Source organism: Pteropus medius, unplaced genomic scaffold, assembly GCF_902729225.1.
Source record: "Pteropus medius unplaced genomic scaffold, Ma_sr-lr_union100, whole genome shotgun sequence".
NCBI lineage: Eukaryota > Metazoa > Chordata > Mammalia > Chiroptera > Pteropodidae > Pteropus > Pteropus medius.
In genome coordinates, this window is record NW_024340693.1 from 2,586,574 (window position 1) to 2,599,689 (window position 13,116).

General features: G+C 46.3%; 1 protein-coding gene across 1 annotated transcript in view; it reads left to right on the top strand.

The window, feature by feature from the left end:
• Nucleotides 1–13,116, top strand: part of FLT3 (fms related receptor tyrosine kinase 3) — a 56,007-nt gene that overhangs the window by 25,407 nt on the left and 17,484 nt on the right. The window contains exons 8-15 of the mRNA XM_039862788.1: nt 70–223; nt 1,208–1,376; nt 8,745–8,848; nt 9,530–9,638; nt 9,895–10,073; nt 11,052–11,158; nt 11,322–11,454; nt 11,540–11,644. Coding sequence (XP_039718722.1) covers nt 70–223; nt 1,208–1,376; nt 8,745–8,848; nt 9,530–9,638; nt 9,895–10,073; nt 11,052–11,158; nt 11,322–11,454; nt 11,540–11,644 — 1,060 coding nt within the window. The remainder of the gene's footprint in view (nt 1–69; nt 224–1,207; nt 1,377–8,744; nt 8,849–9,529; nt 9,639–9,894; nt 10,074–11,051; nt 11,159–11,321; nt 11,455–11,539; nt 11,645–13,116) is intronic.

Consider the following 13,116-nt stretch of genomic DNA (forward strand, 5'->3'; position numbering starts at 1 on the left):
GATCCAGAAACCGTGAACCGATAGTCTAGGTTGAAATCATTAAATTCACTCTGTTTTGTTAAAACCTAGGGCAGCTACTTTGAGATGAGTACCTATTCCACAAACAGAACTATGATACGGGTTCTGTTTGCTTTTGTATCATCAGCGGGAAGAAATGATGCCGGGTATTACACTTGCCGTTCTTCCGAGCATGCCAGCCAGTCGGCTCTGGTCACCGTCATAGGTAAAGCGGGCTGCTCATGCTTTTCTTCACTAGTAATTTTAGTCGCTTTAGTGTCGACTGGGAGGCGTGTGCCGCCGGTTCTGATTTCGACTTAACGTTGCATTCGAAACGCTGAGAAAGTCACTGAATTCGAACAGCTCTGCAGATCTCAGCTGCCCGCTCCCTTCTTTGCCAGTTAAAGCGAGCCCGCTTGAATGTCACCGTCTTCCTACTTACTGCATTGTAAGGTGACCATCTGGGTGTGGAATTTTGTCTTCCGGTAGATCGTAAGTTTTGTAAGGTCAGGCAGGGGTGATTCCTTCTACCCCACAGTCCCTGACACAATCGGGCACGTAAGAACTTACAGAGAGGGCAGTGAGCAGCGACCGAGAGAACCGGACGAGCCCCTAGATGCATTGAAATTTGGGCGGGATCTGGAGGATTTGAAAATGATCACGCTTTAAATAACCTCAGATTCGGTGGCAGCCTTCGGCCCTCACGAAAATGCCACGATATGAAGACCTTCTCTTATCACACTCATAACGAAGGTTCCATGGGAAACTTTGCGAGTGTTGCTGGCTAGAGCATTCTTTTACTTGTGACCCGAGGTCGTTTTACGTGGGACATGTCACTGCGAGCAGTTCTGGCTGAGGACCCCTTCTCTGTACGTGGTCAGCTGAGCTGGTGGGGCTCTTTCAACCTCCAGAAATTGCAAAATCTGTAGGCTTATTTATATGTATTTTCGGGAAAAAGAGTCAATGATTACATTCAATTCTTAGAGGAATCTTGACTCCGAAGGTGTCCAGCTCAGGCTTATAACGGGGTATGTCTGCGTTTCTTGTCGGACTATCGAATCTGACCTGTAGCGTGATTTAAATTTTACCCAAATTTACATCTGCGCTTTCTTGCGTTAAACCCATGAGTAAAAATGTACTTATCGTCTCATAATGTTTCCATATGCATTTCATTATCTAATTTATAAATGGTTTATTTTTCTTGTTACAGAAAAAGGATTTATAAATGCTTCCAAAACAAGAGAAGATTATGAAATTGACCAGTATGAAGAATTTTGTTTTTCTGTCAAGTTTAAAGCATATCCACAAATCAGATGTACGTGGACCTTCTCCCGAAAATCTTTTCCTTGTGAACAAAGTGGCCTTGACGACGGGTACAGGTGAGGCCAAACAGAGCATCTCGACTCGCACACATTCTCAGCCCAGCTCTTCCGGCTGCCTTAGCGGAAGGGTGGTTTCGTGTTGTGAGTTCACATATGATCGAGTTGACACCGAAGATGAAAAAATCAACAGCAGATGCAAGGACACAGGAAAGACAGTTGTGGATTCAGTTCAGATGGTGTGAGCCACCGTGCACGTGCGTACGTGCACACACACACACACACACACACACACACACACAAAACAGAAAGCGTCCTGTGAGTTTGAGTAAGGTTCCTCGGCATTTTCTGAGTCACCAGAGTGTTGCTTCCTATTTGAGACAATGTGCTGCAGTAAGAACACCGAGTCTCCCTCGGCACGTTTGCAGATGATGAGGGAAACAAAACGCCTTCAAAACAGCAAAACGTTACCTGCGGGTGTATCGATTTAAGTTTTCAAAAAAAAAAAAATACAAATGTAGAAATTGCCCATTAATAAAGGCCCAAGGAAATTTTCATTTTCCTGGGGATTTGTATATCCGTACTCGAGTTTCTCTTAGGGGAGAAATTCTTTAGTCCCTCTTTGGAAAACAAACAAAAAAAAACAACCTTTTTCTTGTATTTTCTATAGCTATGACACCTCTTAAAACGAATCTCCTGGAACATGGTTTCGGGCTAGACTGTGAGTGACCGAGAGGCACTTGTTCTCTCTCAAGCATGTCAACGGCCTGGAATATTTAAATCATTGTCAACACGTGTCCGGGCCATAAACTAATTGTACAGGAATCATCTGGGCAGATGTTAGAGTGTGGATTCCTGGATCCCGTTCCAGACACGCGGAAGCAAAATTGGGGCAAAAGGTCCAGATTCTGCATGTTTAATGACAACCTCTGCTGTGATTCTTGTCACGGGTCCGGCTAGTTCTGTGCTGTGCAATGTGGTAGCTATAGAGAACTAACATGGATGTTGAAAACTTGAAATGTTCTTCCTGGTTGACTTGACCACCACGGGCCCCTGTTCAGAAGGGTATCAGAGCTGTCACTGCCCGCCACCTTTGTGTTGTAACTCAGTGTCAGAGAAGCTCTTAGCATCATGGGGGTCTCTTTTGAACCCCATTCGCAGATAGAACACCAGTTCAATTTAGTTCAACAAATATTCCTTTAATATCTTCTTATGGGCTTGATGCCATGAGGGGCCACAGGAGCGAATAAGGTAATGTCTCTTTCCTCCAGTCCCTCACCCAAATTTACTCAGGTAGGATCAAGTGCCAGAGGCCACCTGGGAGATCATTGCAACCGAGCTGGTGACATCTGTCACAATGTCTTGAGATTTTACAAAATCGTTGGTTAGAGGACCATGTCTCCGATACATGGGTCGTGGGCCGATCTAGCGGGCTAGTTAATTTGGTTTCAGTATATGATCACGATCTGCTCTCCTGACCCCACGTAGTGACCTTACAACTCGGTAGCCAAATGAACGGATTGGGGTGGATCCCGAGCCAGGTACAGTGCTTTGTACCTCTCATGCGTCACGACCTGGTGACACAGTCGACTCTTTGTGTGCTGAATCTCACCAGTGAGTTTATAAGCTCCATAAGAACAGGCTTTCTGACATCTCTCTATTTTTGTATAATGACTCCTTCAGTCAAAGGGTGTTGAATAAATGATCGAATCATCATTACCCCGGGAAAGCCACTCAGGGCCAACGATCAGTCAGGGGCATACGTCTTTTTTGCAATGCAAGGAACAACAGATGGCACTTGCCACACCACTCAGCTCTCAGTGTTCGTTTTATTTAAAAAGTTCTCGAAGAGCTACAGTGTTTGTCGCTGATAATGACACACCAGGGGTGACAGGCCGCTTAATACAGACGAAAAGAGAAGGTGTCACCACACCTCCTTTTTCATGAAAAAGGTGGTCAGAATATTGCATAAAAAATAAACGAGCAAAAATTCAAACACGAGCACTCTAAATGTCTTCTCCTCTCCACATGAGGCTCTGCGTTGAGATAGGGGGAGGCAGACTAAATTATAATCTGAGTTCTCTTACCATAAAAAGTTTCCATATTACCGGCACACCCAGAGAGTAGTACAGTGAGCATCCTACCTAGATTCGACGATTTCATCAAACTGACTTTTGTTGGCGGAGTACAGTGTTTTAATCGTGTCGCGGGAGACTACATGTAGTCCGAGTGACACAAGTGTTTACAGGCAACTGAAAAGTCTGTGGCAACCACACGACTCCTGAAGAAAGCTTTGGTGTAGTGGCAGCAGCGTGTGTGCTGGGCCTGTCAGCTTCTCCAGCTTCTCTACCTTCGCAGCTTCGTTTCTGCAATTTACTTCCTCAAATTTTACACCCAAGTCGATTAGGGCTCGCCTTTATGTGTATACACGTTATTAAATTATAACTTCCCGGCAGTTCTGACATCCTGGTCTTGAGAAGTGGTCGTAGGCTATTTCATCCGTTAGTTTGCCTAATTTCTTATCTCTGTAGGATGAATTACAAACAAACCTACCTTAGCTTTTCTTAGTGTCGTGCTAAAAAGAAAAAAACCCCAACTTATTAGAAGGTTATAGTTATTTAGTAATCTCTTCTGCAAGACTTTCCTAGGCTCGCCCAATGCTTGTGTTTTTCTTTTCCCCAAAATATTTAATTTCCCAACTCTCTAAGTCTAAGCTCTGCCCGTAACAGACATGGACTCAGCAATGACAGGTCACAGCAGTGTGGCAGTCGGCTGGGTTCTAGGTGAGGACACACGTTTCTTCTCTGGAACAAACGGAAAAGCAAGCTCTCAAATCAATAAGTGATATATGATTACAGAAGCCTGGAGAGCCTCTTGCTAGGGTTGGGTTTTGTTTGTTTGTTTGTTTGTTTTGTTTTCTGAAGGAGATGATGAGCCTTGAGCATTTACAGAAAGGAAGGAAAAAATGTTAGGGTGCAGGGTCTCCAACCCAGCCCTGCCCACCTCAGCTGGCAAGTACTAACCACATACTCACTGAGAACAGAAGAAACTTCTTTGCGTTTTTGCCATGTGCCAGACAATGTGCAGAGTCCTTTATGTGGGTTATCTCCTTTAATCCTTATAATCTCATTTTATGAAATACGGGAAATGAGTTGAGTTGCTAGACCAATTACACGGGGCAAGGTCAATTCCCTTCACTCTTGTTTTCTGAAATTGCCTTTAAAATAAAAATGGAAATAACCCCCATAATTCCACCTCCAGACATTATTTCAGACTTTTTGTAACCACCACGATGGAAACATATAAATAGAGGTCTTTGCACAAACATAAAATTAATTGTGCCGTTTACAACCTGGTTTTTCATTTTAAAATATTGTCTTTCTACATTAATAAGTGTATTATTATATCTTACATTAGTTACAGTATCATTTTAATGTGGTATAGTATTCCATTTTTTTAGAAAATTTTCACTAATTCCTGTTGTTGGGCATCTTTGCATTGTTCTTTTTATTTTAATGTGATTTTCTCACTGTATACCCCAGAGTAAAGCATCTAAAGTTTTTTTTTTTAATTTAAAATGATTGCTGGACTTAATAAGCCTCATAATAATGATAAGCTAATCCATATACTATGTTTCTTATGTACTAGGCACTATTATAGGCGCTTTACATGAAACCACTTTCATAAAAACTTAACAATACGTTCTCCAGTAACCATATGAGGCAGATACTATCACTATCTGCATTTCACAGATGAGCAAACTGAGGAACAGAGATGTTAGGTGACTTGCCCAAGGTCACCCCACTGGGCAATGGCGGAGTTGAGATTCCAGCAAAAAACGTCAACTCCGAAGCCTCTATTGGACACTGACTCATTTCCAAAGTATGAGATTCTCGAAAACGCAAGCTCCTGCCTTGGTTATTTAAAAATGAAAGCGTGCCTCCTTATGAGCTGGGCCATGCTTTGCTAACGAGTCTTCTTTAATGGTCATACCACGCCCCCAGGTTTGTCGGCACCCCCGAGATAAAATTTAAATGAGCATGGTATTGTAGAGACTAAAATAAAATCGTCGGCACCTCTCTCCCACCCCACCTGCCCCCCTCCCCCACTCTCTTTATCTAACTCAGGACAGAAATTCAAACAGGTCAGATTCAACCTCAGCCGGCTGTACTCCCCCCTGCCCCAGCGAAACTTCTGTCTGAGGGAGATAGGATCACCCACTTCCTGATCAGGTGTCCTTCAGTGCTTGTAAAGCCACCTCAGTCTGGTCAGCTCTTGGCTCTCTCTCAGCTTCCCCAAAACCCACTTTCTTATTCTCTGCATTCTGATGTGACTTTGATAATCCCTTGGTCTTTGAATAAAGCACCTTTTCCTTTGTAGCTCCTGAAAGAGCCTGTCCTTTCTCTCCTCCTGCCCTCGAGGCACCGAATGGAAAATACAAATGACTTGTATTTTGATCGTATAGGGGAGAAAACCCTTATCGTGGTCGTAATGAGAATACACCTCGGTCACCAAGGTATGATGTCACTGTATACTCCAGTTTGCTCGTCTGCATCTCATGCCGGCTGGCTATTTTTAGAAAAACACTAGGAGAAAGAGGAAGCTTTGACTCTCCTGGCCACCTAATTGTGAGTCCCCTTGGAATTTCCAGAGGAGGCTCAGCCACACGGTTGCTCCTGTTGTGAGGGTTGAGCGTCATGCACAGGAGCACAAGCATTTTAAAAGGACCTGGGCAGTCACCTTGTGTTCAGGCCATTTATGAGGGGTGGGGACATTTCGGGTCCTATCTCGTTTACGCCTTGGCCAGAGCCTCCCAGTGAGATAGCACAAAAGATTTGGAAAGGAGAGTGTTCACAAACCTCTTGCTTCGGGCTGCGTGATAATCACTAGTTATATCGGTAATTGCTTTTTCTATCAAATGGACCGGTGCCCTTGGCAGGGTCCCTGGCCAGCCACACAGCTTCTTCTTTCCTTATCTTCTCTCTCGTTCCTTTTCAGGGTCTTTGGCAATTGTCCGGGGAGAATTCTATTTTCCCTGAAAGACGCTCACATCTTTGTCGTCTTGGAATGCTTAAACCCTGTCCCTTAAAGTCTGGGTGATTTCCTTTTCTCCCTCGGGTTATTATTTGGCTTTCTCTCAAGCTTCCTACCACTTCCACTTTGCCGGCCATTCCTTTCTTGCAGAAGTAGGTCAGGATAAGAAATTCCCTTTCCACTTCTTTTTTTTTAAAAAAAACTTTTTCCATGAGAGCCGATATACAATATTATATTGGTTACGTTTACATAACGCATGACGTGACGCCCCCGATGAGTCTAGTACCCATCTGTCGCCGTACACAGTTATCACAGTATTATGTTCTCTATTCCCTACGCCATTGTTGACATCCCTGTGACTTATTTTATAACTGGCAGATTGTACTTCTGACGCCCCCTCTCCTTTTTCGCCCACCCCCTTTTTACTTCAGCCTTCCTGTCGATAAGACAAACGAGAAGTTTGTTGAATGCTAACTCGGACGGGCCAGAGCTGTGAGTTTCTCTCATCGCTATAAGCCGTCAGAATTTCCTTTCACCTCAAAGTTAAAGATGCATAACTCTGGGGTCAGATAAACATGGGCTCAGAGCTGCTCATCAGCTGCTAAGACTGTGATTCAACTTTTGGGGATCATCTGGGATGCTCTTCCCTTCCTCATTTGCATATGCAGTCCAGCCGCTGCTAGCTCTTTTTTCTTGGTGGCGCCTCTTGGGGTCCCTCTTTCCTCTCCTTTCCTGTTTCCCTACCTTAGACGACACTCATCGTTCCCTGCTCTGAACTCCGGAATCTGATCTTCTCCTTCTCTCACTGGAATTCTCACCGTGTACCGTGACTGCTTTCTGGGCCCATCTGCCTTCGCCACCGAGCTGTAAATTCTGTGGGAACATAAATCTATTTTTTTCTGACTCGCTGGGGTCTCCCCGATCCCTCCCACGCATAGCCTCCACCGATGACAGGAGGATGAATGAATGAATGCGTGAGGGCACGAATGCATTCCTGGGTTACAACAGCTGCCTACGTACTTCCGATAGGCTTCTTCTCTTGTCATCGGTCTAAGTGAAAGTGCTGGTCACGCTGTCCCTCTCCTGCTCCGAAGTCTACAGCATCTTCTCCTTTCTCCATCAGGTCTAAATAATGAAGCTGGTTTTTCGAGGTCCCCGGTCAGTCGGCCTCACCTACCCATTTAGCCCTCTTTTCCCAAGATGCATCTCTGCTCCAGTCTAGAGGTCTCCCCGGTCACTCCCCGTTGTGGCCTTCGAGTTCCCGTCTCGTGTCTCAGAAGTCTCCTCAGAAGTCTTTTCTTTCTTTTTCACTAAAACCGACTCATCCACGAAGACCTAGCTCAGGTCCCCCTTCCGTGGAGTCCTCAGAGTTTGTCTCAGCAGCGCTGGCCTTGCATCCTTTGGTCCTCTATTGGCCCGATTCTATTTAACGCTTTGACTATTCCCCTGACGTGGGTTTTGTGTCCCCACCTGGGTTACGATCGTTCTGAGGACAGGAGCCATATTTTATGGGTGTTTTGCAGCCCACATGACTCCTAGTTTATGGCCCGCCTCTACTCAGCCTTCTGCTGTTGACGTTTCTACCCAGCATCTAGTAGAAAAAGCTTAGTCTTTTTTTTTTTTTTTTTTTTAACTTCAAGGTTCCACAGAGGAGGCCTGATTAAATATCTTCTGAAAAAGCCTTAGATGTTCTTAATCTAAGGGAAGTTTTTTCTATTTCTCCAATGCACAAAGGTGTATCCAGCACCCTACCTGTCCAACACCACCCACATCTCTCACTGTGACAGCCAGTGTCCGTATGCCCCGTGGGCAAGGCGGACAAGCCCTGACTGAGATCATTATCCGTGTCAGAATGCGTTGAGCGGTTGGTGAGCTCTCCCAGTGGGTGCTGGAGCCTGCTGAGACCCCCCAAAGGTTTCTGTACATACTCAGTGGAAATCCCTCATCACTGTTAGTTGCTGTCTGTGTCGGTCATAGATCCCACTTTGACCAATGTCAGAGAGCTATTCTTTCAGTCGCTGGCTCCTCCACCCATGGAGGTTCTTCTGGGTTTCTGGGAAATGGACTAACCCAGTAGGGACGGGAACCTTCTGAGGCCCCCAGCCCGGATCCGTGCTTCTCAACGTTTCACGTGCGTATGAGTCCCGTGGAGCTCATCTTAAAATGCAGGCTCCGATGTCAGCAGGTTGAAGGCGGGCCTGAGATTTTTGTATTTCGAGCTCCCAGACCATCCCGATGCTGACCCTGCCTGTCCCAGGACTGCACTTGGAGCAGCAAGGTTTTCCACCTTGTTTATTGAACTTCAGAGACCGAGTGTCTCCAGGGAGATGGCTCCCGTGCATCCATGTCCTATAAGAATTGGGCTAAGTCTGTCTTTAATTCTTTTCCAAACAGCCTATCTAAGTTTTGCAACCATAAACACCAGCCAGGAGAATACATATTCCATGCGGAAAATGATGATGCCCAGTTCACAAAAATATTCACGCTGAACATAAGAAGTAAGTTAAATTGTCAAATTCAATTTTAATCTTATAGCTTCTTAATGATTTATTAACTATGACCAGAAAGAGCTAAGTAATGGCGTAGAGGGAATGCTATAAAACGTTTTATATACGGAAGTGTTTTGAAATGTTACTTTGACATCTCCTGGCTTTATTTATACATATATCTCTTTCAGTTTCATCCTTTGAAGCTAAGAGACCTGTTCCGTGTCTTCTTTGCTTTATTCGTGACCTTTACTGACATTAGTACTTTGGAAGGTCATGTTAAGGAAAGGCCAGAAGTCATATTACCTGCCATTTACTTGTTTTGACGACTTTTGTATCTCTGGTCTATAAAAAGATGAGAGTACATTTCGTTGGAATTTTTGCAGATACCCGTGAAGCCAAGAGTCGTTTTGAAGTGGGCGGGTAGATAGAGGTCTACACCTCAGCTCTATGCAGAGCCTGGCTACGGGAAAGTGGTGTGCCACAGATAGGGGGCAGGGCTGCCTTGCGGAAGGGTACGTGACGAGCGGGAAAGAGGGAATAACCAGATGTCTTGAGTCGCCCTGCAGGAGACACCCTCCCAGAAGCACAGACCACTCAGAGTAACCAGGCCACCTGTATGAAGCTGACTTCGAAACCATTTCTGGAAAGTGCCATGCCACACGTGCTCATTGTCCATGTTATTCTCTTCAGGGAAACCTCAGGTGCTAGCCGAGGCGTCAGCAAGTCAGGCTTCCTGTTCCTCTGATGGATACCCGTTACCGTCTTGGACCTGGAAGAAATGCTCAGACACGTCTCCCAAGTAATACAGACGTCGGCGTCCCTCGTGTTGCAAGAACATGAACCTCACACGCTCTCTGACGCACTGGCCCTTTCTCGCGAATACAGTTTAAGAAGATACAATGACGTGTTTTAAATGCTCGCCTTCCGAGTTCACCATAATTCTACATGGTCCTTAGATGGTTTCTGATCACTCAGAATAGATGCGTCTGTTTGCGAGCCCATCAGTCTGATGGCGCCACCTGTCTAACTTCTCCTTGTCTGCTGTTTCTTTTCAGCTGCACGGAAGACATCACGGAAGGCATCTGGAATAAAAAGGCTAACAGGAAAGTGTTCGGGCAGTGGATATCCAGCAGTACTCTGAACATGACCGAGGCCGTCAAAGGGTTTCTGGTGAAGTGCTGTGCATACAATTCCCTGGGCACGTCCTGTGAAACGATCCTTTTAAACTCACCAGGTACACAGCAGGCGCTATCGTAAGGCACCGCTTTCAGGAAGTTCCCACCAGAAGTTTAGTCCCTGTCCTTCTCTTTTCTTTGGGGAATTTTACAAGAGAGTAGAGGTTCGACGACGTGTATCCCGAGAGGGCTTTTTGTCAGACAGGAATCCCCACTGAAGGTACACCATTGTGTCGTTTAGGGGCAGAGGGAGCTGACGTCCCCATGACTCATGCGTTGAGTGGTGGGGTAGAACCATAAACTCCAACAATATCTCCCGAAAGACCCGATTCTTCAGAAACAGATTTTGTAATTTGGCGTCGCTACCATTTTCCCTTTCGCTTAATCTCCTTTTTTGCCATTAGTCTACTGTTTTATAATTTTTCGTTTGTTTTCTAGAGCCCTCCTGAGTTAAGCAATTCTGAAACGTGGCCCCCTATCCTAACCACTTAGAGTCACCAGCAACGCGAACTACTTTCTCCACATTCACACAGTATCTTCATAGGGGGAACACAAAGTTATTTTTTTTTAATCCGACTCGTATATCCGATTAAATAGATGTGATTCTTATAACTCTAGTAATTGATTTCTAAGAAAGGGTTCGGAATCATTTAAAATTTTCTAGGAAGGAAATGTGTCCTTGATGCCAGGGGCCCCCAAACCCCGGGGCCACGGACCCCTCCGGGAACCGGGCCACGTGGCAGGAAGTGGGTTTGCAGCGCTTCCCAGAACTAGCATCACTGCCTCAGCTCCGCTCCAGATCTTCAGGTGTTAAGATTATCGTAGGAGCACCGGTCCCTGGTGCCAGAAAGGTTGGGGACCGCTCGCTGCTCTATGCAACCGTTGCCTTATTTTCTTCGAGCCGTGGGGTTCTTGTAGAGAGCTTGTATTTGTAGAGGGCTGCCAATCATGGCGACTCAAAGGGTTATGGCGGGCGTTTACCTATGCTGTCAGTCGGGAATGCTAACTCACTGCTTCGTGACACTCTTTTGTTGCAGATCCCTTCCGTTTTCTCCGGGACAACATCTCATTCTATGCAACCATAGGGCTCTGTCTCCCCTTCATTGCCGTTTTAACCATGCTAATTTGTCACAAGTACAAAAAGGTAAAAAAACAAAAACAAAACAAAAACAAAAACAACAACCACAACAAAAAACAAAAAAGAAACAAAAAAACGACAACAAAAAAAAACAAGTAAAAACTCATCATTGTTTCCTATTTCGGAAGAACTGCCAATTGCTAACTGACTCATTATTTCATCTCCGAAGCAATTTAGGTATGAAAGCCAGCTGCAAATGGTACAGGTGACTGGTTCTTCGGATAATGAATACTTCTACATCGACTTCAGAGAATACGAATATGATCTCAAATGGGAGTTTCCAAGAGAAAATCTAGAATTCGGTAAGAATCGAATGTTCCAGACGTTTCTGTAGCATCTCCCTGCTGTGCACTCAGAACATGCACTCACTCGCCATTTATCTTGCAGGCAAAGTGCTAGGATCAGGAGCTTTTGGGAAAGTGATGAACGCGACAGCTTACGGAATTAGCAAAACAGGAGTCTCCATTCAAGTTGCGGTCAAAATGCTGAAAGGTACAGTCGAGTACAATGACATGCAGGCTCTCACCTCTCACCTCTCACCTCTCTTTCCCGTCATTTCTGTGGCCACCGCTTGCCTGTGCTTCAAGGCTGCAAAGGGAGGGAGTTGGGCTTAGTGTCAGCCAAGTCGTGACTGTAAGATGCAGGTCGCGAACCCCAAACTCTACTTCTTCTTTCTCGTTCAGGTTTTTGTTTTTGTTGTTGGCTTGTCAGACAGGAATCCCCATCGAGTACTGCTCGATATGTTGTTGGTCTTTGGGGATACTGTTGCTACAGGCGGATGCTGTTTCAGCCATTTCGGCATAGACACTGGGTAGAAGAGCGAGCTGGAACTCTTGCTCCCTCCACTCCCGTCTGGGGCCCACCGCCCTCTGTCCCCTTAGCCTCGCTCACTTGGCGACAGCGCCTCTCTGGCTTGGGCGTAAGTGATGGATGGCCTCCAATGAACCAAGTCCGATGGGCGTTTTTCAGTCCTCACGGGACTTGAAATTTTTAGCCCGAATTGACACGATCGACTCTTCTCCATCTTTAAGCGCCTTTCTCCTTCCGATTTCCACGTCGTCCTCTCTTCTGGTTTGGCTCACATCTTGCCGACGGCTTCGCAGCCCTTCGCCGGCTCTTCGTCTCCGACCCCGCTCTTTAGTGGAGTTCTCGAAGGCTCGCTCCTGGGTCTCCTTCCGTTGTCACTGCCCACGCTCGCCCTGCTGGGCCATCTCGGCCACACCCGGGACCTTCTCCCGGACACCAGTGGTTCATGACTGTGTCTTTCGTCTGAGTGTCAGGTCCTGTATGCAAATGTCTCAAAAGCTCAGCTGTCTCAAAAGTCCCTGTAACTCAGCTCGTCCAGCAAATTCTTCCAACCCTGTTCCTCCCTTGACGTGCCGTCCTCAGTGACGGGCACAAGCACCCACGATCAGCCGCATTCCACAGTCGGGCGAACGGGAAACCCAGGGCTCATCCTGGACAGGGTCCCCATCCTAACACCCCAGAAGCACTTCCTGTCACCTTTCCTGCTATGCACGCTAACCTCTTTTCAAAGTCTCTACCCCGAAAGAAGCCCAAGTGACGATTACGAAGTGCAAAGCGGATCCTGTCATTTTACCTACGTAACATTTCCAGTCTCATTCAGCTACTCCCGAAATACCCCGCAGGGGCCCGCGGGGCTTGGTGGCGGCTCCCCGCCCCGCCCCAAGCTCGCAGCCTTCTTTCGGTTCCTCCAAGCGCCCCCGAGCTCTGCCCAGCTCCTCCTCCAGGTCTCAGCTTAAATATCACTTCCTCAGGGGACCCTCTCACACCGGGGACGAGATCAAGGTCCAGGCTGTATGCCTGTCTTGGCGCTCTGTAGACTTTTTACCTCCCCCGCCAGGGGTCATCACCGATATGTAATTAAGACCTTTGTTTAAGTATTCAGTTACTGTCTTAATCTGCCCGTTAGTCTGTAAGCCTCACGAGGTGGGGTCTGTATC